The sequence below is a fragment of the Cololabis saira genome, chromosome 2 (genome assembly GCF_033807715.1).
Source record: "Cololabis saira isolate AMF1-May2022 chromosome 2, fColSai1.1, whole genome shotgun sequence".
Lineage (NCBI taxonomy): Eukaryota > Metazoa > Chordata > Actinopteri > Beloniformes > Belonidae > Cololabis > Cololabis saira.
In genome coordinates, this window is record NC_084588.1 from 2,704,799 (window position 1) to 2,730,588 (window position 25,790).

Here is a 25,790-nt window from a genome sequence, read left to right on the forward strand (position 1 = left end):
TACAGAAAATAAAGGACTTTATCACAATATTCTAATTTTCTGAGACAGTCCTGTATATATATGGTTAAATTTACATTTGTTGCTATGTTTTATTTTCTGTTGCTAGATTGTCTGATGGGTGAGGTAGCCCAGACTAAATGCAGCATTTTCTTTGTTCTGCAGCGATATTGCTGCAAAAGTGCACTTGAAATACACTTCAAATATTCTTGTTTTGCTATTATTATTCCGCTTGAAATTATGGGAAAATGCATAATTTAGTGTTGAATAACGTGCCAGGCATGTGCACCCCCTCTGATATGAAATGCACCCCTAGTCATCATTTTCAAGAACCGGCCCTGTGTGGAAGCGTGATTTGTTTTTTTCTTCCGCCGAAGCGTCGTACACATGGATCTATGTGGAAGCACATTCTGACTTCCTGCTCTTAAATCGTCTATTTGCATGAAAAAGCTTTTGAAAAAAAAGAAACTGAGATAAAAGAAACAGGGATCGTATGGTAGTATTTAGTAGGACACCTCGGCAGAGAAGTATATCATTTCATCCTACGGGTAGGACGATTCGCGGAGGTAGGACACCTCGGCAGGACACCGGCTTGAGTGTACATGGATCTATAAGTCTGATATGTACTGACATCAAAAGTATGACATGAATCTGGCTTAATTTCACCACCTCACTGCCTGCGTCGCCAGTTCCCCATATCTTCAAAATGTTCGTGCGCGAGGGTTGGCGTAGAGATACACACATTTTTTGCCGTTATTTTTTTTTTTTTTAAATCCCAATCTTTGCATAGAAGGTGACGTGCGCATCTTTCAAGCCCTGTTTTGTTATAAATGAGGCCCCTGGCATTTATCTCGACTAGTCATCCCATACGGTCGTCATGGTGACAGAGATGTCCGATCTGTAGCAGCTCCAGCTGAAAGATCATGTTGGTCTGACCCGGAGCAGCTGGTCCAGTTCAGGACAGAGATCCAGAAGATCCTCTTGGTACCTAAACCAGCTGATGGTCCAGTCTTAGTCCTGGACCAGCAGGTCCAGACTAAACCAGCTGATGGTCCAGTCTTAGTCCTGGACCAGCAGGTCCAGACTAAACCAGCTGATGGTCCAGTCTCAGTCCTGGACCAGCAGGTCGGTGTGATCTGATCATCAGCAGGTTCCTCTAACGGAGCCAAAGCTCCATCAGGATTTGCTGGTTCCATCGTTGAGCTCCTTTAGTTGTTTGTTCAGATCATGTGGTTGATTGTGAGATTGTTGCAGCTCCACTCTTGTGTAATTTATCTGGTGATGTGGAGACTGTCATGTCCTTCATGTGGTCGTGAACTTATTGTTGACGTCACGTTTCCTCATATTCTGCACTTCACTGCATCACCAGTGAGTGTCGCCAACGGACAAAACCTCAGAAAAGTGCGTACGCCAGCCTTGGTGTGTGCGTGAAGGACCGCAAGTTTTCACGTTCATGTCACCTTTTGAACATCCAACCATGAGCGTAGAAAGTGGCGTATGCAAATTTTTTGTATGCCGCACGTTTTGTACATGAGGCCCTTGGTCTCTTAGAACCATCAGCCTAAATCCTCTATTTTCTGTGTGCTCCAGTGAGCCTCCTGTTGGTTGCCCTGCAACAAAAGGGGTGCTTGTTTCATTAGATGGCTATTGATAATTGTCTAAACAATTTACTTTGTATGGCACCCTCTGAATATCAGGAATTTATATCTAAAAATCTGTTATTGAATGTATTCCTATAGTGGCGCTGTAGAGCAACAGAGTCCAAGGACAGGCCCAGCAACCAATGCAACAAATATATGTCAAACGCCTTCTCTCATAAAAATGAATCTGAAGTTCTACCAGACCAGAACAGACCAACTTTATTTATAAAGCACTTAAAACAGCGGCAGTAGACCAATACAGCAAGTAAATACAAGATGTCAAATTAATACATAAGAAAAACGGAACTCGCATTTGACATAAAAATAAAACATAAATACAATTAGTTTAGAAAAATCAATTTCAAATATCCATCCATGTGGGGGGGGCTTCTTTCTTTCCTTCTTTCCTTCTTCTGGTCCCCCCTGGGGGCTGCTGGTTGCATAGGTCTGGGCTTCTTTCTTGTTTGCTTCTGGTCTCTCTGGTGGTGTGGTTCTGCCCTCCCTCCTCCACTGTTGGTGCAGTTCAGGTAAAGCCTCGTTTTCACCTTGCACACACACACACACACACACACACACACACACACACACACACACGCACACACATAGGTGGGTAGAGTAGCCAAAAATTGTACTCAAGTAAAAGTACTGTTACTTCAGAATAATATGACTCAAGTAGAAGTAAAAAGTAGTCATCCAAATAATTACTTGAGTAAAAGTAAAAAAGTACTTGGTGAAAAAACTACTCAAGTACTGAGTAACTGTTGAGTAACGTCTGATTTATTTTTATAACGCAACCATTTAAACAGACAAAAGTACAAAATAATCATCTTCAGCCAAATTAAATCAATAAAATAATAAAATTAATTAAAATTAATAAAACATAAAATATAGTTTAAATTAAAATAAGCTTAAAGTAAATTCAAGTACTTTAATAAATAATAAAATAAATAAAATAACAGAATAAAAAAATAAATTAAGCACGAGTAGCACAAAACTTCCAGCCTTTGTACTTTTCTTTTTTAACCAGCAGAACTAGAACAAACATGAACTCATAGAAACTCTGTGTGTGTTTGAGTCTGTGTAAATGTGACAAAACATGCAAAAACTAACATTTTTCCCAAAGAATCACCCAGTGATGTCATGAGATTGACGCGTACGTGGATAAAAGGGATAAAAGAAAAGTAACAGCTCAACGTAGCCTAATGTAGTGGAGTAAGAGAAACAGTTTCTCCTTCACAAATCTACTCAAGTAAAAGTAAAAAGTATAGTGATTCAAAACTACTCCTAAAAGTACAACATTTCCCAAAAGTTACTCAAGTAAATGTAACGCAGTAAATGTAACTCGTTACTACCCACCTCTGCACATACACATACACACCTGTTTACTCACTTAAATTGTCACCCCACAGTTTGGGGACAAATAACTGCAGTGGTCTTGAGTCAGTTTTAGAGACCTGCGATGGTTGCCTTTTTCTGTTTTTCTTGTACAGCCGTTCATATCCCTCTTAAAAAAAGAAGGAAAATGAAGAAAATGTGTGATGGGAGATTAGCTGTCTTTTACTGGTGAACTGTCTAGGGTGTCCCCATCCCTTTGGCCTGTAATGAGCTGGGATAGGCTCCGATATAAACCTGTAAGCCTAGATAGTATTAACCAGGTATATAAAAATGGATGGATGGATCAGCTCTCTTTTTTTGTCTTATTAGGTGATTCAAGTGCTGTACTCTGCTCAAGACCATCCAGAGGAGTGCTGAGGAGGCAGGCTTGTGTATCCCAGCATCAGGATCCTTGGGTTTATCTTCCACTTAGCACCCCTAAAGAGCTATCCGAGGTCCAGACCCCCACACATAGCATCCATAGCATCCCCGCGACCATGATTTATGAAGATGACAGCATCACCAAGCTCAGTGAGGGAGCCAGATATGCCACACCCACTGAAAATGTAACTCAAAATCCCATGGGACCAAAAACAGCACCCCCAGTGGCCCCCAAACCGGCCTGGTTTCGCCAGAGTCTAAAGAAAATACGGGTTGATCAGGACCAGAAGAAGCAAGCAAGCAAGTCCCTAGAGCTTGGGTCTGCTGCAGGCTTCAGCAGGAGCTTTGGAGGCAGATCTGGGCCAGTTCCATCCAGCATGGCAGTCAAACAGAAGATCCATTGCTTTGAGTTTCTTTCAGAAACTCAGGAGAAAGAAGGTACCAGAAGGCCTGTCATGGAGAAAAAGTCCAGGAGTCTCTGCAGTTCACATCCAACCTCACATGGAGATCTTGGGATGGGCAAATGTGACACAAAGTCAAACTGGTCCAAACCTGCCTCTGCTGTCTCTTCCGTCTTCCCCCCAGATACTCATGAAAGTTGTCAAACAGAAGCAAAGTCCTACAAAAATATTCTTACTCTTCGGTCCTCCAATCATCTGTCATCCTCTGATGATAATCTACACCCCTCTATCACCGCCCCTGGGTCTTCCAATGATGTCCCACCCTCTAACACCGTCACTGGGTCTTCCAATGATGTCCTACCCTCTAACACCGTCACTGGGTCCTTCAATGATGTCCCACCCTCTAACACCGTCCCTGGGTCTTCCAATGATGTCCCACCCTCTAACAGTATCCTTGGGTCCTCTGAAGATGTCCCACCCTCTAACACCGTCCCTGGGTCCTCCAATGATGCCCCACCCTCTAACACCGTCCCTGGGTCCTCCAATGATGTCCCACCCTCTAACAGTATCCCTGGGTCCTCTGAAGATGACCCACCTTCTAACACCGTCCCTGGGTCCTCTGATGATGTCCCACCCTCTAACACCGTCCCTAGGTCCTCCAATGATGTCCCACCCTCTAACACCGTCCCTGGGTCGTCCGAAGATGACCCACCTTCTAACACCAGCCCTATGGATCTTGAGTCAGTGCTCAACGTTGCTTCTTTGGCTTCGGTCCATGATGACAGTAAAGTCTTTACATCCAGACAGGAGTCTGAGCCACAAAAGGAGGGTATCAGTGAGTCTACAGAATCCAGGGTCCTGCTTACTCCAGCATTAGAAAGCTCTGGTCCAAATGAGGCAGAGAACAGTTCAGAAACAGCTGGACCCCTGAGAACGGATCTATCCACTGAGAGTCCGGCCCTGAAAGAGCAGGAGGGAGAGCAGATGGGCAAGATCATCGCCTTCAGCAACCAGGTAACCTATCTGCGAGTGCACCTTTTTTTTGGTCTCCAAAAAACATTCACATCTATTTAGACTACATTGAAGTCCATGGTCTCAAAACTTTTAGCTACTTAGCATTTTCAGTGAACTTCTGAGCTGTGAACCACAGACTTTACTAAAAGAATGGGACAAATGCTCACCTAAGTCTCGAATTGAAGCTTTTCTTTGGACAGCACCATTTTGGCAGGTACTGACTCAACCTGGTTAATCCAAAAGAGAGCAAATGGACAGGGTGAACAGTCCTGGAAGCCAACTGGAACATGCTGACCTTAGTTCAGTTAGCACAAGTTTGCTGTTTCAGCTGGGCTGGCTTAGCGAATGCTAACTTATAATGCTAACCAATGTGATTCATTCATTCTGATCAAGACTGTCCAAACATCTTTATTTCTGATGTGCCACTGAAAACACATTTGAAAAAATTGCTGCTAGAGCTGAAGTGAGGACTGTGGGCGGTCTGATGGAACACCAGCATGGCCCTTGACTAGTTGATGCCTTGCTAATTGAACAAACCCAGGGACCTTTAGAGTTCATTTAGTGCCCTGTTCTGCTCATGTTCTGTTTCTCAGGAAAAGGCCTTGAGACAACTTGCATTGTAATATACAGTATATAAATGAAGCTGAATTTAATGGAATTCAAAAAGCCATATAGGTTTTGCACTGGCTGTGTCCCAATGCCTTTCTCACCATTTCCTTGTTTTAACGGTTTTGATGTGGCGTTGATGTGGTGTCCAGGTTTCTCGGGCGTTGATGCGCTCCCTCCTCAGTTCCTCCCATGGTGACCCCCCGGGCCCTTCGGCTGAAGATGTTTCTAACCCTCCGGAGTCTGAATCGGGCCTGAATACCACCAACAAAGGCTTCTCCGTCAGGTGAGAAATAAGTCAGGTGTCCAGCTGCATGATATCATAATTTCTACTGAAATAAGAATCTCATGTTGCAGGGTCATGGGTTAAGTATGTTTAAGAACATTTTAATTGTCACAACACATTGGAGGTTTTACGTTTGAATTGTCTTTTGAATACAACTCACATTAGTGGTAAAGTTGGAGGACGGGTCTTTTGCTATCCGGCACAATTACTATGGAACCAGCTTCCAGTTTGGTTTCAGAAGGGTGACACCACCTTCACCTTTAAAAGAAAAACTTCAAACGTTAGTGTTTAGTAAAGCCTCTAGTTAGTGTAAACTCCAATATTTTAGGGCTTAAGGCTGAATTATGGTTCTGCAACCAATCGGCGCTGTGCCTACGCCGCAGGTTGCGCCGCGTCACGCACCCCACACCGCAGGACACGCCGGGCCTGACGCGCACCTCCCACAAACTGTAACTACGCGTCGAGGCGACGCAGACCAACGCAGACCGAGTGGGCTGTGATTGGTTCACTTGGTAGCAACGCATTTCCGGTTCCGGTTAGTGAAGCAGTCGTGAACTTTCAGCGCTCTTTTCTTCGTGTATGTGTGATTTTTTTTGTTTTTGTTTTTTTGCACAATAGTTGTCCTTATCTCTTTGATTCACTGTGACCAGAAAAGTCGGATAAACCATTCAGGAAAAGATCGCGACCCCCTAGCGCTCGCCGGGGGTGTTGCACCGCGGCGAAATGGAGTGTTGGAGAAGTCCGAAGGATTCACAATGGCGTCACAGCAACGGCGTAGGCTCTTAGTTGGTGTACTGCAGAACCATAATCCAGGCTTACGTAGTCATAGCTGCAACTACAGGACCAGACTAGAGCAGCTGGTCTGAAACAGAGCTTCATCCTGGATATGCTGCTATAGAGCTACGCTGCAGGCTACACCAACATGATCCACTGATCTGTAGTCCCCCCCTCTGACCACCTCAGTGTCTGCTGTCTACACCTGTCTATATAGTGGTCTCTGTAGTCCACCAACTAACCAGGTGTCAGTCGTATGTACTGTGACAGCCTGCCCCCCTCCCTACTGATTGGCCATTCTGCTTCCTGGATGGAAGTTGTGTTCAGGTCGTCAGCCCAATTGGCCTCACCTGTGTGCATGTGTGGGCCAGTGTATTAGGGGCCTCTCTAGCCCTGCTGTCTGTCTCTTGCTGCTCCCAGACTTGGGCTTGGTTCTGGGTTTCCACCGGCCATGGGGAACTAAGTATTCTTTTTTCCTGCATACATCACTGTTTAAGAGTTTAAGATTAAGATTCCCAGATTATTCTAATTTTTTGAGATAGGATATTTGAGTTTTCTTAAGCTGTAAACCATGATCAGCAATATTAAAATAATAAAAGGCTTGCAATATTTCAGTTGATTTGTAATGAATCCAGAATGTATGAAATTTTTAGGGCCCGAGCACTTATAGTGCGAAGGGTCTATCTGTAGGAATTTTTCTTTCTTTCTTTCTTTCTTTCTTTCTTTCTTTCTTTCTTTCTTTCTTTCTTTCTTTCTTTCTTTCTTTCTTTCTTTCTTTCTTTCTTTCTTTCTTTCTTTCCTTTTTTTCTTCTGACAAAAGGAAGGCCTTTTTGCCCCCCTAAACATGCCCAAAAAGTCACCAAATTTTGTACGCAAGCCAGGCCTGGCGAAAAATTTGATATTTATTGGTTTGCATTAATGGGCGTGGCAAAATGGCTCAACAGCGCCCCCTAGAAAACTTTGTGCCTCAAGCCCCACGATACGGTTTGACGTACATGCACGAAAATCAGTACACACCTGTATCATGGCGCAACTTTTTTTTTTTTTTTTTTTTTTTTCTTTTTTTCTACCTTGTCTGCACACATATTATTGATTGATACCATGACGGTAGAAACCAAAAGTGTATATATGTGCATTATTACTATATTTAATATATATACATATATATACGCACACAAATGCGTACACATACATAAATATACACATACAAACCCAGTGTTTTTTTTTTTTGTTTTTTTTGGGGGGGGGGGGGGGGGTGACGACATCCACTGCCAATCCAGGAAGCAGGAACACACGGAGACACACGTCAAGCACTGGAAATCTGCAACAAAAAAAAAAAAACACAAACAAAGCACGAAACCGGCACGGAGCCAACCAAAACAATAACAGCAATCGACCTAAATCTTGAGATCTGATCGCAGTCTGAGCTAAGCTATCGCTACCGCTACTTAAACCCAAAAACTAGAGAGCCAGCATGCAGGTGAACAAGCCAGTCTGTATGTCTATGTGTGTGTGTGTGTATGTATATGATCATGCGTGTGTGTGTGTGTGTGTGTATATGCATGTGACTAAGTGACTGTGTGTGTGTGTGTGTGTGTGTGTGTGTGTGTGTGTGTGTGTGTGTGTGTGTGTGTGTGTGTGTGTGTGTAATAAACCAAACAAAGCTCCACCTGAAGTGTATCTATAGTGGGGGAGGGGGGGGAGCAACCCCGCCACCCGCGAGACCAGAGGCCGACACGGAAGAGCCCGGAACCCAGGCCACCGGCAACCCCACAGAGGGGAGAAGTAGGAGGGAGGCAACCCACCGCCTGCGAGGCCCCCCCCCCCCCCCGGCGGCGGCCGAGGGGGCCCGCGGGCGGGGCCCCCACGGCGCGGGAAGAAGCAGCCAGGGACCCCGCGACGGCGGACCGCGACCCAGGCGATCCCCGGCCACCCGGTCCGGGCCGGACACGCGGCCAGGAGGCCCTCACCCTTCAGGCCAACGACCCCCACCCGGCAGGGGGCCAGCCTGCCCGGAGAGACAGAGCCGCCCCGGCCGCCGACGCGGGCAGGCGCACCCGTCCCCCACGAAAGTGGCCCCCCAAGACCAGAGGGGCGCCCCGCCGCAGAGGCAGCGGGGGGGACCGGAGACGGGCCCGGAGAGAGGGAACCCCCCAACAAGGCGACACCCGTGCAGGCCCGACAACGGAGGGCCCCAGACCCAGGCATCCCATTCATTCATCCATTCACCTATCAGATACCTATACTAATAATAATATAATATACTATACATAATAATAATACTAATAATAATAATAATAATAATAATAATAATAATAATAATAATAACCATCTTTGTATAATATAATATTCATAAATTATTAAGTTTTGATGTCCTGCCAATGGAGGCTCAAATCCTCCATGGCAGGACCCTTCCATACCGCATTCTCACCGACACAGACCTACAATCACGCACCGTTTCCCCCTCCCCGGGGGGGTCCAGCACCGCCAGAAGGCACTCCAGGCTGCACGGCGGGCCCCGCCAGGCCCGGGTAACCCGACCCACCTGTCCCAGGCCAGTGAGGGAACGCGGGTGATGTGGGACCCCCTCCCGCCCCTGGTGTTGAGTGCGTGTGATTAATGCCATAAAAACAGGGAGGGGGGAGGGCCAATCATGGCCTATCATGGCGCAACTTAAAGAAAAGTCTCTTGGCGCCATGGCCGAACAGGAAGTCGGCCATTTTGAATTAATTGTGTAATTTTGGCGCAATTTATGCCATTCCTTCGGCAATTAATACGGCCCGAACCGTAACGTGCACCCAGGTGTGTTATACATCAAAATGTGCTTCTCCATCTTGCGACTACGCGCATTACTTTTCTCTTTCAAAAGTGTTACCGTGTCGACGCTAGACGGCAAAAAGCGCGCCCCCCCCTTCATCTGATTGGTCCATATTTGATAGTTCCCCAAAAGGCACCAAATTTGGCATGCCAGCCAGGCCTGGCGATAAATTTGATATTTCATGGTTTGGATAAATGGGCGTGGCAAAATGGCTCAACAGCGCCCCCTAGAATACTTTTCTCTGCCATAACTTTTGAATGGTTTGACATAGAGAGTTGTGGGTGGTGTCATCGTACTCTTTATTGAGTCCTTGAGCTTCATTGGCCTGAATTAGCCCCGCCCCTTCTTCTGATTGGTTCTTCCTATTTTCTGTTATAACTTTTGAATGGTTTCACATAGAGAGTCGTGGGTGGTGTCATCGGACGCTGTATTGAGTCCTTGAGCTTCATTGCCCTGAATTAGCCCCGCCCCTTCTTCTGATTGGTTGTCTCTATTTTCTGCTATAACTTTTGAATGGTTTGACATAGAGAGTCATGGGTGGTGTCACCTGAATCGGTATTGAGTTCTTGAGCTTCATTGGCCTGAATTAGCCCTGCCCCTTCTTCTGATTGGTTCTCCCTATTTTCTGTTATAACTTTTGAATGGTTTGACATAGAGAGTAGTGGGTGGCGTCATCGGACGCTGTATTGAGTCCTTGACCTTTCTTTGGCCTGAATTAGCCCCGCCCCTTCTTCTGATTGGTTGTCACTATTTTCTGCTATAACTTTTGAATCGTTTGACATACAGAGTCGTGGGTGGTGTCATCAGACTCGGTTTTGAGTCCTTGACGATAATTAGTGAAAATTAGCCCCCTGTATACTTTTTTGGTTTACTTTGATTTAATTTTTACTTTAATGATTTATTGATATAATTTACTAATAAAATTACATTTTTGAATTCGGTACTCCATGTGTGGACTCCCTCTTTGTCACTAACTGGCCCGGTTTGTGGCAATATATAGAACTCTTAGTTCTCCAGTTAACGGATCATTTACAGGACTGTCTCAGAAAATTAGAATATTGTGATTTTCTGTAATGCAATTACAAAAACAAAAATGTCATACATTCTGGATTCATTACAAATCAACTGAAATATTGCAAGCCTTTTATTATTTTAATATTGCTGATCATGGCTTACAGCTTAAGAAAACTCAAATATCCTATCTAAAAAAAATAGAGTATTCTGGGAATCTTAATCTTAAATTTAAGATTAAGTTTAAAACAACTTGTAGACAGTGGATGCTGTGTAAGTAAAACTGAACTGAATTTCCATGTGTGTTTCTGAACGCAGCTTGGCTTTTCTGAGGGAATACACGACGGAGCGAGGAGAGGTGGAGTCGGACAGTGAGGGGGTGCCCACGCCCGTCGCCTCTGTTCTCCCTCCCCATGAGATACAGAGGATGATCCAGGAAGTTAAAGATCTGGATGAAGAGTCGGTGAAGGTAAAACCAAAAACCCTTTCAACGCTCCTGCATTCTGCTTTTCCTGACGTTCAAAGGTTCAGAATGAATAAATCCAGATTTCAGGCTGTTTAACTGTAATTTTAGGAGGAGTCATGATTGATAAAGCAGTCAGTACAAGTTTTAAAGAGCTGTCACAGCAGGAGCTTCCAGAAACAACTTCCTGTTTCCACAAACATTCATTCCGTCTGCTGATTGGTGGTCTAAACTCCAATCACAACTTGACCCGCCCACAAACAGGGTCCTCACCAGAGCATACATGAAATGGAGGTTTTAGGAGTTTAAGCATCACAAAGAAAGTAAAATGACTGTAGTAATGACGTAATATGAAGTAATATGATCAGAGATCAATGCTGCAGGATGTGGAGCTTCGGTCAAAGGTAACCAATAGAGGGAATGTGCATTACGTCACAGATTCGACTTCACAGCGGGTTACGCCCACTGAGTGTCAGAAAGACTGAGTGGCACCGTAAACTTTCAACTTGAAAACATCTAAAATGGGAAAGAGCTGTTTTGCGATCGACTGTACTCATAGATTTAGCAAGAAATCTGAGTTATCGTTTTACAAACTGCTGAAAAATAAGCTTAAGAGAGACAAATGGATCTCTGCAATTCACAGAAACAACTGGATTCCAGACACCTAAACGTGGATTTGCGGTTCCCATTTTGTATCAGGTAATATTGGATTTTTGGGTAGCTAACGTTAAACGGTCAAATCATAAAGTTTGGTGTCCTCATCACTTTAATTTCTACAACAAATCCTGCCTTGAAGGAGGACCAAGCGTCAAGACTTTTGTCTGCCTTCAAGCTTTGCTCCATGTATTTCCCCGGTGTAGAAATTAAGTACATATAAATATCAGGAAACTGGATTCATGGCCAAATATTAATGTCCATGGACCACTGGTTCTTGGGGAAACTGTACCAAATATTAATGTCCATGGACTACTGGTTCTTGGTAACTGTACCAAATATTAATGTCCATGGACCACTGGTTCTTGGTAACTGTACCAAATATTAATGTCCATGGACTACTGGTTCTTGGTAACTGTACCAAATATTAATGTCCATGGACTACTGGTTCTTGGTAACTGTACCAAATATTAATGTCCATGGACCACTGGTTCTTGGTAACTGTACCAAATATTAATGTCCATGGACCACTGGTTCTTGGGGTAACTGTACCAAATATTAATGTCAATGGACCACTGGTTCTTGGTAACTGTAACAAATATTAATGTCCATGGACCACTGGTTCTTGGGGTAACTGTACGGGTCACTGTCAAGTCCAGCTGCCGTTAATTTAAGCCATTAATTGGCTGTTATCCCGTCTTCTTCCAAAGAACTGATTGTGGATTCAGGAAGAATGCTGTCACTCATCCACCCGTCCACATCAACGGTGTGGCAGTGGAACGTGTGACCAGCTTCAAATTCCTGAGGATCCACATTTCACAGGACTTTCTCCTGGACAACAAACTGCTCCAACCTGGTCAGGAAGGCTCACCAGCGCCTCTTCTTCTTGAGGACTCCAACCTCAACTGTATCACAGCCTTTTTTTTTAATTTAACCTTTATTTAACCAGGTAGTAGCCCATTGAGATCAAGGATCTCTTTCACCAGGGTGACCTGGCCAGGAAGGCAGCAGCGCAAGTCAAAACAAATAAAATCACAAGGTTAAAAGACAGAATACAAAACAATAACAGAGGAACAAAGTAGCAATAAAATGATAAAACCACATCTTATAAAGTGCAGATACATAGGAGGTCACAGCCAGTTAAAAGTAGGTAATCACACCAATCATATAAAGTGCAGATGTTGAGGAAGACATAACTACCATCAGGTACAGAGACACTGTCCAATGCTTTCACGCTCTAGGTCCTTTCAAGATCGAACCAAAGTCGTTGAAGGATATCAGGTCCGTCAGTTTAAAGTCTTTCTGAAAGGTGTTCCAAGCAAAGGGGGCAGCAAATTTAAAAGCTCTTTTTCCCAGCTCAGTGCGAACACGCGGAATAATGAAGTGAGCGCAGGCCATAATGGCTTTGTCTGGTACGGGAACTGCTCCAGCGCTGACCGGAAGGCACTGCAGAGGGGGGTGAAAACCGCCCAGCGCATCGCCGGAGCTTCATTTCCTGCCATGAACACCGTCCACAGGAAGTGTTTCAGGAGGGCAACCAACATCACCAAGGACTCCTACCACCAGATCAAGGACTCCTACCACCAGATCAAGACTCCTACCACCAGATCAAGGACTCCTACCACCAGATCAAGGACTGCTACCACCAGATCAAGGACTGCTACCACCAGATCAAGGACTCCTACCACCAGATCAAGACTCCTACCACCAGATCAAGGACTCCTACCACCAGATCAAGGACTCCTACCACCAGATCAAAGACTGCCACCACCAGATCAAAGACTGCTACCACCAGATCAAAGACTCCTACCACCAGATCAAAGACTTCTACCACCAGATCAAGGACTCCTACCACCAGATCAAGGACTCCTACCACCAGATCAAGGGCTCCTACCACCAGATCAACGACTCCTACCACCAGATCAAGGACTCCTACCACCAGATCAAGGACTCCTACCACCAGATCAAAGACTGCTACCACCAGATCAAGGACTCCTACCACCAGATCAAGGACTCCTACCACCAGATCAAGGACTCCTACTGTTAGGTTCCTAATCAACATAAAATAAATTCATAACTTAGGAAAGACACAGAGACTGTAGAATGATCTTTAAGGCGCTCCTGCAGGAGGGGGAGAGCACACTGAAAGAGGCAGAGCCCCTGACAGCAAATGCTTCCCAAAGACCCTCCCCTTGCATGAAGCTTTTTATTGAGAAAAGGGGTGACAGGAACATGACCATATTTGGTGGACAATGAACAATTAGAAGAAAACAAATACGGAGTTTCCAAACCTCGAGGTTTAAAAAGACACATATGTGACATGTGAAACTTAAGCTTTAAAAACCATGGGTCACTGGGGTCAAATGCCTTCCGGAACTAAAAACAGGACCTCTGTTGGGGGTTTTGAACAGATGCGTCTAAAGACACTGGGCCATTTACAAACCGGAAGTCACCAGGCCAACCTTCATGGGGTCTTGTGTCATCAGATGGTCCAACTAACCCTTAGCTAACCTTTAAAGACAATGAGGCTGCCGTCAGTCGACCCCCCTGACAAAACTCAGGAAGTGGCCTGTGATCTGCATGTGATAGTTTATAAGGACAAACTTGTTCAGAAGTTTAATTAACTTCACACCTACCACTCAGCACACAGACTGTTGGCCCTCCTGCCCTCTGGGAGGCGCTACAGGAGTCTCCGTACACGAACCACCGGGTTCAGGAACAGCTTCTTCCCCACAGCTGTCTCCCTGCTGAACTCTGTCTCAGAAAATTAGAATATTGTGATAAAGTTATTTATTTTCTGTAATGCAAAAAACAAAAATGTCATACATTCTGGATTCATTACAAATCAACTGAAATATTGCAGGCCTTTTATTATTTTAATATTGCTGATTATGGCTTACAGTTTAAGATTAAGATTCCCAGATTATTCTATTTTTTTGAGATATGATATTTGATTTTTCTAAAGCTGTAAGCCATGATCAGCAATATTACAATAATAAAAGGCAATATTTCAGTTGATTTGTAATGAATCCAGAATGTATGACATTTTTGTTTTTGTAATTGCATTACAGAAAATCACAATATTCTAATTTTCTGAGACAGTCCTCTATATGTGTATATATGTGTATATGCTGTACATTGTGTTTATTTCACTTCATAAGCACTTCCGGTTAGATGCTAACTGCATTCCGTTGCCCTTGTTGAGGAATAATATAGAATCCAGTTCAGGAATCCGCTGTGGGGTTGAGAGTTTTATTCAGTAAGCCGGCGGTGAGCAGGACCTACTCAGAGCGTGTCTGGGTTGGTGTGCTGACCCAGAGTGGCTCGACAACAGGACTTTTATACAGTAAATTCAAAGCACAAAAGGCAGGAATCAACAAGCCAAGTGACAGACGAAAAGCAATTCACATCTGTGGCCAAATGTCACTATCGGGCATTTGGCATGACTGTCACTAAGTTCCAAATCACCCCATAGGGTGCTGTAGTGGTTCAAGTCTGGGTTGAAGCTACTTGCAAGGTGTCGTCTCTGCAGGGAGTAGGAAGCTGGAACTTCGTGTGACAATGTGTCTCAACACCCTGTACTTTAACATATGCAATGACAATAAAGTTGAATCTAATCTAATCTATCTTCTCCACTAGTTTCAGCCATTTTTGCCACTCAGTGTGAGTAAGGGGGCTGGTCCAGTGGGGAAGTTATGTCAATGCAGACCCTCTATAGAGGAAAGGGGACATTTCCAGATAATTAATGTGCAGGAGCAAAATCTAATGGCAGCATGACGTAAATAACTGCGATCAGCTCAGAACAAATGGTCCAGGTTGGAGGTGGTGTTGGCGGGGCGTCTCCCATCCCAGCACTAGTTTAACACATTTGAGCTGCTGCAGGAAACCTGAAAGTGCTGTTTTACTCTCCCAGACGCTCATCAACATCCACGTCATCATTCTTCACAAAGAGGAAGGAGCCGGGCTGGGCTTCAGCATCGCAGGAGGCTGTGACTTGGAGAGCAAAACTCCCACGGTACCAGGAACTCAACACACACATGTTCTCGGCATAGTAGAAGAAGACGAGGTTTTAACCACGCAGCTGCGATTCAAGGGTTTCCAAAGCTGTGTGCTGTGATTGTACAGTCCGCTGCATTTTTAATATTATTTGTGTAGCATCTATTACAACAGAAGTTGTGTCTAGGCGAATTCCAGAGACCCAGAATATATCACGTCCAAGCATTTCCTACGGTGGCCGAGACCCGCCATTGCTGAAAATAAAAGTAACGCTGCAAACAGAAACAAACGCCGCTGCAAATAAGATAAACGCTTAGCAAATAAAATAAACGCTGCAAACAAAAAGAAACGCCGCTGCAAATAAAAGAAAAGATGCAAATATAAAGAAACCCAGCTGCAAATAAAATAAAAAAACGATGCAAATAAAAAAGCCACAACGGAAGTGAATTACCGGGGACTATTTTTGCCGATACACCGGTGTTGCACATTAAAAATTACACGTAGCGACGTTGAACACTAACCTTTTCACTTATTTTCTCGTTCGTTGTTCTTCTTATTCCTCGCTCTTCTTATTTCTTCCTTTTCACTTACGTCTTTGTCTTCTTCTTCTCCTCTCACGTAAAAAACACCGGTGCATCAGCAAAAATAGTCCCCGGTAATTCACTTCCGTTGTGGCTTTTTTATTTGCGTAGTTTTTTTTTATTTGCAGCGGTGTTTGTTTTTATTTGCAGCGTTTCTTTTATTTGCAGCGGCGTTTGTTTTTATGTGCAGCGTTTCTTTTATTTGCAGCGTTTCTTTTATTTGCAGCGGCGTTTGTTTTTATTTGCAGCGGCGTTTCTTTTATTTGCAGCGGCGTTTGTTTTTATTTGCAGCAGCGTTTCTTTAATTTGCAGCGTTTCTTTTATTTGCAGCGGCGTTTCTTTTTATTTGCAGCGTTTCTTTTATTTGCAGCGGTATTTCTTTTTATTTGCAGCGTTTATTTTATTTGCAGCGGCGTTTCTTTTTATTTGCAGCATTTCTTTCATTTTCAGCAATGGCGGGTCTCGGCCACCGTAATTTCCTGCTTGAGCGTGATATTAAAGTTCACCCTGATACGACCTTAACATGACCCTGACATGAGCCTGATACTCAAGCGACATTCAGAGGCGACAACATGTGACCCCATGCTCCCCTAGATGAGACGCAAATATTCACGTTCAGATCACGACTTTAGGAACATTCATATTTTTTAATGAATCAGTGTTCTTCAGCCCTGGTCATCAGTTTTTATGGCGCTTTGTTAGTTTGTCTCGGCGCTGCTTAAAAGTCAGCTGGAGCCGTGAGCAGCTATGAAGAGACAGAGCTCCTGGTGGATCTGGTCGTTCCTTATCTCCGTCTAGATCCCTTTTTAATTCTCTCCTCAGCACCAGGTTTATGAACATCTGACCCTCAGAGTTGGATCATGAAACTTTTCATGACTCCTTTCATGCTCATTCCCACCCGTCCTCTGAAAGGTGGTGGACTCCATCCACAATCCACCAGAACTGGGAAAGCATGACACCAACAAGTCATATTTAGCCCTTTTTTTAAAAATTCTGCTGGTGTTTGCTATTGTCTGGAACCAACCATCTTGATCCATCGTCCAGGTCCACAAAGTGTTTCCCAGCGGCCTGGCGGCTCAGCAGGGCACCATTCAGAAAGGAGACCAGGTCCTGTCCATCAACGGCCAGACCCTGCACGGTGTGACCCACGCTGAGGCCACGGCCGCCCTGCGTCAGACCCGCGGGCTGAAGCTGGCCGTGGTGGTGGTCTGCAGGGGGGCCCCCCAGGAGTCCAGGGAGGGCCGGGGCCCTGCAGCCGAGGACTCCAGTCCTGCTGGTTAGTGTCACCACAGCTTCATAATGCTGTTTTCCTGTTGCATGATTGAACTCTGATTTATTTTTTATTTTTTATTTTATTAGTTTTGCACACAATAAAAGTAACACTTACAATCAAAATAGTAAAACAAATGTGACAGGAGAGGTCAAAAAGCCAACAGGCTTATGCAGCAAAACCTACCCTCAATTTAGGAGGTAAAACAGTAATTACAAAAAAACACAACAAGACGAAAAACTATAAACAAAAAACAAAGAAGGTTAGACTACATACAGGACTGTCTCAGAAAATTAGAATATTGTGATTTTCTGTAATGCAATTACAAAAACAAAAATTTCATAAATTCTGGATTCATTACAAATCAACTGAAATATTGCAAGCCTTTTATTATTTTAATATTGCTGATCATGGCTTACAGCTTAAGAAAACTCAAATATCCTATCTCAAAAAATTTGAATATTCTGGGAATCTTAATCTTAAATTGTAAGCCACAATCGGCAATATTAAAATAATAAAAGAATGTATGACATTTTTGTTTTTTTTAATTGCATTACAGAAAATAAAGAACTTTATCACAATATTCTCATTTTCTTAGACAGTCCTGTACAGTTACAGATCATTAACACTCAAAAAATAATCAAAAAAAAAAGAAAAAAAAAAAACTTGTGCCATTTTTTAAATATGAATTAAATGAGATGATACATTTCTTTTAAAAATCTCTAGAGAAACAGAGCTTTTGATAATGTGAGATTTGGAGTTCCATATCTGTAACACCACGATATCTGAGGGAAAACTGGCCGTGTTTAGTTTTATAAAAAGGAAGATGAAGATGATTAACCTGTCTAGTATTATATGAATGTATTTAAGAATTATATTTGAAAAAATTACTAAACGATAGTGGTAAAGAAAAAGGCAAAAACATATGTTTGTATAAAAACACACATATCTGATGAATATTTATGTCATATACTGAAAGAATTTAGAGTTTTCTGAACAGAGGAGTAGAGGGTTCCGTCCAGTTAGAACAAGTTGCCAGTCTTACAAATCGTTTGACCTTCGTTGTCGTGGTGTTGCAGGAGACGAATGGGAAGCCCCGGTGACTGTGGAACTGGAGAAAGGTGTTGGAGGAGTTGGCTTCACTTTGGAAGGAGGAAAAGGTTCAATCCACGGGGACAGGCCCTTAATCATCAACAGGATCTCCAATGGTACGAGCCAGACCTGTATTTATCTCCTGAATATCTCCACTTTGGTTTTCTATGACACAAAAAGGGACCTGAAAACTGTGGGAGGCCATTCCAGCCCCTCAACCCCCCATAAACTCACATGGGTATTTGAGAATTCTTTCAGATTTGACTTAACATACAGGACTGTCTCAGAAAATTAGAATATTGTGATTTTCTGTAATGCAATTACAAAAACAAAAATGTCATACATTCTGGATTCATTACCCTGGCCCTGCCCCTTCTCAACCTTTCCCCGACCCTGAACCTAACCTGGGGCTTGCTGATTGGGCCGGAGCTTCGGGAGCTGTGTGCTGGCCTGCGGTCCCCACCCCCGGTCATCCCGCTGCTGCTTCCACCTGCCTGCTGTCCCCACCCCCAGTCATCCTGCTGCTGCTTCCACCTGCCTGTGGTCCCCACCCCCAGTCATCCTGCTAGTCATCCTGCTGCTGCTTCCACCTGCCTGCGGTCCCCACCCCCAGTCATCCTGCTGCTGCTTCCACCTGCCTGCGGTCCCCACCCCCAGTCATCCAGCTGCTGCTTCCACGTGCCTGTGGTCCCCACCCCCAGTCATCCTGCTGCTGCTTCCACCTGCCTGTGGTCCCCACCCCCAGTCATCCTGCTGCTGCTTCCACCTGCCTGTGGTCCCCACCCCCAGTCATCCTGCTAGTCATCCTGCTGCTGCTTCCACCTGCCTGTGGTCCCCACCCCCAGTCATCCGGCTGCTGCTTCCACCTGCCTGCGGCCCCCACCCCCAGTCATCCTGCTGCTGCTTCCACCTGCCTGCGGCCCCCACCCCCAGTCATCCTGCTGCTGCTTCCACCTGCCTGCGGTCCCCACCCCCAGTCATCCGGCTGCTGCTTACACCTGCCTGCTGTGCTGTTGCTGACGTCCCCGACCCCCAGTCTGGCCTTCTCAAAAAATTAGAATATTCTGGGAATCTTAATCTTAAACTGTAAGCCATGATCAGCAATATTAAAATAATAAAAGGCTTGCAATATTTCAGTTGATTTGTAATGAATCCAGAATGTATGACATTTTTGTTTTTAATTGCATTACAGAAAATAAAGAACTTTATCACAATATTCTAATTTTCTGAGACAGTCCTGTAAAATGTCAGGGGCAACATGACCAGGGTCCAGGGTCTGGATCCAGACCTGCGGTTCCTCTACGGGCCACGAGGGTCTGGATTCAGTCCTTATCCTGTTGTCACTCCTTTAGTAAAGACAATTTGGTGTGTCCAGTTCTCTTTATACAGTTTTTTGGGGTCTATGACCTGGAATTCCGTGTATTTCAGGAGGAGCAGCTGAGCTCAGTGGTCTTCAGTGCGGAGATGAGGTTCTGCAGGTCCAGGGGGTCAGTCTGCAGGAAAATACTCGATTTGAGGCCTGGAACATGATCAAGGCTCTACCTCAAGGACCAGTCGCGGTGGTCGTCAGGAGGAGGCAGCCGGCGGAGGAAGGACAGATGTAGCCAGGACTGGAGTTGAGGGGAGATGAGGGGGGATGAGGGGGGATGGCACCCCCCCTGAAATAAAAACGGTCCAAATCATCCCCCCTGAAATAAAAACGGTCCAAATCATCCCCCCCTGAAATAAAAACGGTCCAAATCATCCCCCCTGTAAAACTGCCATCCCTCCTTTTCCATCCCTTATGTCATTTCATCAATGAATGTGGTTTTACTGCTATTTCAACATTTAGAGTCATCACCAGAAAAAAAACACCAGAAAAATAACTTATTTGACAATTTTCACCTGTTTCAAGTAAATTTTCACTTGAAATAAGTAGAAAAATCTGCCAGTGGGACAAGATTTATCTTCTTATTACAAGCAAAGAAATCTTGTTCCACTGGCAGATTTTTCTACTTATTTCAAGTGAAAATCTACTTGAAACAGGTGAAAATTGTTGTTTTTTCCAGTGATGAGTCTTGTTTTAAGTGTAATGAGATTTCTTTTACTAAAATGAGACATTTTAACTAGAAATAAGACAAATATTCTTGTTAAGATTTAGAGTTTTTGCAGTGATCCATGTTACTTATCCTGTGAAGGACAGAGTCATATTGATAAGTTCAGAAAAGTGTTTTTTATTGTTGTGTTTTGATGTATTTGATGTAAGCCCAGTGGATATTTAAAGCTTACAGAAGGCTGCATTTAACTGCTGCTATGTCATTCCTGCAGTATTTCTGCAGGTGTTTTGGTCACTGCTATTATTTGTAATATATTATATTATTTGTAATCAGCCCAAATTATCTGTCCCCATATGATAAAATCCACCATCCCCCCTGATTTATTTTTACAACTCCAGTACTGGATGTAGCTACTGACCCATGAGGAGAAAGATACTGATTATCAGTACCAGGGTCTTTAACTCTGGATCATTACATCACAAACGCACAACCAAAGAGAGCTTTAGCCATGCCCACAAATTAGATTGGCATTTGGCATGTAACTTTGAAATGATCTGATCAAATGTATTTGATCAACTTTTCATCAGCATGCTCAGCAGATGAAGTACACCACCGTTTGAGACAATTAGTATGTTTGCAGTGTGGAATATTTGAGTAACCTTCAGCTACCCGGGTATGAAGATAAAGTTGATCATCACAGCGCCAGGTGGTTGTAGTTGGTCTGTTCTCTCTGCAGACCCTTACAAATGAGTCTATGAAGATTTGTTCATACAATATAAAATTAAAGAAGCCTGGTTAGTCCTGGTTAGAGAAGGAACACAATAACCACATCTAGAACCAGGACCTAGTTACAGGATGCTGACTAGGTCCTGGATGTGGTTACAGTCTGGGGGAGGAAAAACATTGACACCTTCTGAAATTGTTCTTATTTGTCAGCGGGAGCAAGAAATAAAAAGAACAATGCTAGAACTCTGTACTGACGAGAGGAACCCTAGTAAGCTTAGCTTTAGCACACTAAAGCTAATGTTTTGCTGGCTTCAGGTGACGTCACAGGTGTTTTGTGGAGTTCTTTTTAGTCTCTGCTGCTAATCAGAGTTAATGATCCAGGGACACAGGTGATTCAAACCATTTTTAATCACGTATAATAAACACATACACAATAAAGACATGCAGCAAAAGTTTGGCTTTAATCAAATCCTTCTGCCCCCCCTCCCCTTCCTCCTCAGGGAGTAAGTTCAGGTGATATTTACAGTTTACAGATGTGCAGCGCCAGAACCGAGGAGTCCAACAGAAGTAAAGATGAGGCACGAATCAGAACAAAATAACAATCATCACATGACATCCATGCAACATAATACATGTTTACTGAGCGTTCCATGAGGTGAGGAAGAGGAGTCACATTACTGAGGTCCCACAAGCACTACGTTCTTTTAAGTGAGGGAAACAGGTGGAAATTAGCCCGGTACAGGATCCGGGTCCTCAAATGGACCTATAGACACAACAATAGTCAGTATGGGGAAGGTGGTTAAGAAAAAAAACCTCCAGGAACGGTCTGGCTGGTGTACAAAATGTGTTTCGACTTGTAGGTGAGACTAAAGCAGGCCTGGTCTTTGAACAATGGACCATTCAAAAAACAACAGTAGAAATTAGGAAAAGGTCACTCCTGATGGGACGCATGGTTTGGTTCTTTCAGAGATGGAGCAAGACCAATCTGTCATGGCAGTTTTTTGCAGCGTTTCTTTTATTTGCAGCGGCGTTTCTTTTTATTTGCAGCGTTTCTTTTATTTGCAGCGGTATTTCTTTTTATTTGCAGCGTTTATTTTATTTGCAGCGGCGTTTCTTTTTATTTGCAGCATTTCTTTCATTTTCAGCAATGGCGGGTCTCGGCCACCGTAATTTCCTGCTTGAGCGTGATATTAAAGTTCACCCTGATACGACCTTAACATGACCCTGACATGAGCCTGATACTCAAGCGACATTCAGAGGCGACAACATGTGACCCCATGCTCCCCTAGATGAGACGCAAATATTCACGTTCAGATCACGACTTTAGGAACATTCATATTTTTTAATGAATCAGTGTTCTTCAGCCCTGGTCATCAGTTTTTATGGCGCTTTGTTTGTTTGTCTCGGCGCTGCTTAAAAGTCAGCTGGAGCCGTGAGCAGCTATGAAGAGACAGAGCTCCTGGTGGATCTGGTCGTTCCTTATCTCCGTCTAGATCCCTTTTTAATTCTCTCCTCAGCACCAGGTTTATGAACATCTGACCCTCAGAGTTGGATCATGAAACTTTTCATGACTCCTTTCATGCTCATTCCCACCCGTCCTCTGAAAGGTGGTGGACTCCATCCACAATCCACCAGAACTGGGAAAGCATGACACCAACAAGTCATATTTAGCCCTTTTTTTAAAAATTCTGCTGGTGTTTGCTATTGTCTGGAACCAACCATCTTGATCCATCGTCCAGGTCCACAAAGTGTTTCCCAGCGGCCTGGCGGCTCAGCAGGGCACCATTCAGAAAGGAGACCAGGTCCTGTCCATCAACGGCCAGACCCTGCACGGTGTGACCCACGCTGAGGCCACGGCCGCCCTGCGTCAGACCCGCGGGCTGAAGCTGGCCGTGGTGGTGGTCTGCAGGGGGGCCCCCCAGGAGTCCAGGGAGGGCCGGGGCCCTGCAGCCGAGGACTCCAGTCCTGCTGGTTAGTGTCACCACAGCTTCATAATGCTGTTTTCCTGTTGCATGATTGAACTCTGATTTATTTTTTATTTTTTATTTTATTAGTTTTGCACACAATAAAAGTAACACTTACAATCAAAATAGTAAAACAAGTGTGACAGGAGAGGTCAAAAAGCCAACAGGCTTATGCAGCAAAACCTACCCTCAATTTAGGAGGTAAAACAGTAATTACAAAAAAACACAACAAGACGAAAAACTATAAACAAAAAACAAAGAAGGTTAGACTACATACAGGACTGTCTCAGAAAATTAGAATATTGTGATTTTCTGTAATGCAATTACAAAAACAAAAATTTCATAAATTCTGGATTCATTACAAATCAACTGAAATATTGCAAGCCTTTTATTATTTTAATATTGCTGATCATGGCTTACAGCTTAAGAAAACTCAAATATCCTATCTCAAAAAATTTGAATATTCTGGGAATCTTAATCTTAAATTGTAAGCCACAATCGGCAATATTAAAATAATAAAGTTATTCTAGTAGTCATCCTGCTGCTGCTTCCACCTGCCTGCGGTCCCCACCCCCAGTCATCCGGCTGCTGCTTCCACCTGCCTGCGGCCCCCACCCCCAGTCATCCTGCTGCTGCTTCCACCTGCCTGCGGTCCCCACCCCCAGTCATCCGGCTGCTGCTTACACCTGCCTGCTGTGCTGTTGCTGACGTCCCCGACCCCCAGTCTGGCCTTCTCAAAAAATTAGAATATTCTGGGAATCTTAATCTTAAACTGTAAGCCATGATCAGCAATATTAAAATAATAAAAGGCTTGCAATATTTCAGTTGATTTGTAATGAATCCAGAATGTATGACATTTTTGTTTTTAATTGCATTACAGAAAATAAAGAACTTTATCACAATATTCTAATTTTCTGAGACAGTCCTGTAAAATGTCAGGGGCAACATGACCAGGGTCCAGGGTCTGGATCCAGACCTGCGGTTCCTCTACGGGCCACGAGGGTCTGGATTCAGTCCTTATCCTGTTGTCACTCCTTTAGTAAAGACAATTTGGTGTGTCCAGTTCTCTTTATACAGTTTTTTGGGGTCTATGACCTGGAATTCCGTGTATTTCAGGAGGAGCAGCTGAGCTCAGTGGTCTTCAGTGCGGAGATGAGGTTCTGCAGGTCCAGGGGGTCAGTCTGCAGGAAAATACTCGATTTGAGGCCTGGAACATGATCAAGGCTCTACCTCAAGGACCAGTCGCGGTGGTCGTCAGGAGGAGGCAGCCGGCGGAGGAAGGACAGATGTAGCCAGGACTGGAGTTGAGGGGAGATGAGGGGGGATGAGGGGGGATGGCACCCCCCCTGAAATAAAAACGGTCCAAATCATCCCCCCTGAAATAAAAACGGTCCAAATCATCCCCCCCTGAAATAAAAACGGTCCAAATCATCCCCCCCTGTAAAACTACCACCCCCCTTTCCATCCCTTATGTCATTTCATCAATGAATGTGGTTTTACTGCTATTTCAACATTTAGAGTCATCACCAGAAAAAAAACACCAGAAAAATAACTTATTTGACAATTTTCACCTGTTTCAAGTAAATTTTCACTTGAAATAAGTAGAAAAATCTGCCAGTGGGACAAGATTTATCTTCTTATTACAAGCAAAGAAATCTTGTTCCACTGGCAGATTTTTCTACTTATTTCAAGTGAAAATCTACTTGAAACAGGTGAAAATTGTTGTTTTTTCCAGTGATGAGTCTTGTTTTAAGTGTAATGAGATTTCTTTTACTAAAATGAGACATTTTAACTAGAAATAAGACAAATATTCTTGTTAAGATTTAGAGTTTTTGCAGTGATCCATGTTACTTATCCTGTGAAGGACAGAGTCATATTGATAAGTTCAGAAAAGTGTTTTTTATTGTTGTGTTTTGATGTATTTGATGTAAGCCCAGTGGATATTTAAAGCTTACAGAAGGCTGCATTTAACTGCTGCTATGTCATTCCTGCAGTATTTCTGCAGGTGTTTTGGTCACTGCTATTATTTGTAATATATTATATTATTTGTAATCAGCCCAAATTATCTGTCCCCATATGATAAAATCCACCATCCCCCCTGATTTATTTTTACAACTCCAGTACTGGATGTAGCTATTGACCCATGAGGAGAAAGATACTGATTATCAGTACCAGGGTCTTTAACTCTGGATCATTACATCACAAACGCACAACCAAAGAGAGCTTTAGCCATGCCCACAAATTAGATTGGCATTTGGCATGTAACTTTGAAATGATCTGATCAAATGTATTTGATCAACTTTTCATCAGCATGCTCAGCAGATGAAGTACACCACCGTTTGAGACAATTAGTATGTTTGCAGTGTGGAATATTTGAGTAACCTTCAGCTACCCGGGTATGAAGATAAAGTTGATCATCACAGCGCCAGGTGGTTGTAGTTGGTCTGTTCTCTCTGCAGACCCTTACAAATGAGTCTATGAAGATTTGTTCATACAATATAAAATTAAAGAAGCCTGGTTAGTCCTGGTTAGAGAAGGAACACAATAACCACATCTAGAACCAGGACCTAGTTACAGGATGCTGACTAGGTCCTGGATGTGGTTACAGTCTGGGGGAGGAAAAACATTGACACCTTCTGAAATTGTTCTTATTTGTCAGCGGGAGCAAGAAATAAAAAGAACAATGCTAGAACTCTGTACTGACGA

General features: G+C 43.8%; 2 protein-coding genes across 2 annotated transcripts in view; both read left to right on the forward strand.

The window, feature by feature from the left end:
- il16 (interleukin 16) overlaps nucleotides 1–19,991 on the forward strand; it is a 58,729-nt gene extending 38,738 nt beyond the window's left edge. The window contains exons 18-24 of the mRNA XM_061707827.1: nucleotides 3,342–4,807; nucleotides 5,566–5,699; nucleotides 10,621–10,771; nucleotides 15,333–15,434; nucleotides 17,041–17,268; nucleotides 18,306–18,474; nucleotides 19,787–19,991. Of these exons, the coding sequence (XP_061563811.1) occupies nucleotides 3,342–4,807; nucleotides 5,566–5,699; nucleotides 10,621–10,771; nucleotides 15,333–15,434; nucleotides 17,041–17,268; nucleotides 18,306–18,474; nucleotides 19,787–19,962 (2,426 nt within the window). The 3' untranslated portion in view covers nucleotides 19,963–19,991. The remainder of the gene's footprint in view (nucleotides 1–3,341; nucleotides 4,808–5,565; nucleotides 5,700–10,620; nucleotides 10,772–15,332; nucleotides 15,435–17,040; nucleotides 17,269–18,305; nucleotides 18,475–19,786) is intronic.
- Nucleotides 19,992–21,906: 1,915 nt separating this feature from the next.
- LOC133418926 (pro-interleukin-16-like) lies at nucleotides 21,907–24,405 on the forward strand. The gene is made up of 3 exons (XM_061707839.1): nucleotides 21,907–21,915; nucleotides 22,860–23,091; nucleotides 24,201–24,405. Exons 1-3 carry the CDS (start codon nucleotides 21,907–21,909, stop codon nucleotides 24,374–24,376), a joined length of 417 nt encoding a protein of 138 aa, XP_061563823.1. The 3' UTR covers nucleotides 24,377–24,405.
- Nucleotides 24,406–25,790: the final 1,385 nt, after the last annotated feature.

Coding starts and splice junctions, on each gene's coding strand:
- LOC133418926 (XM_061707839.1), top strand. Junction 23,092..24,200: donor CGAGGACTCCAGTCCTGCTG/GTTAGTGTCACC, acceptor CGTGTATTTCAG/GAGGAGCAGCTGAGCTCAGT.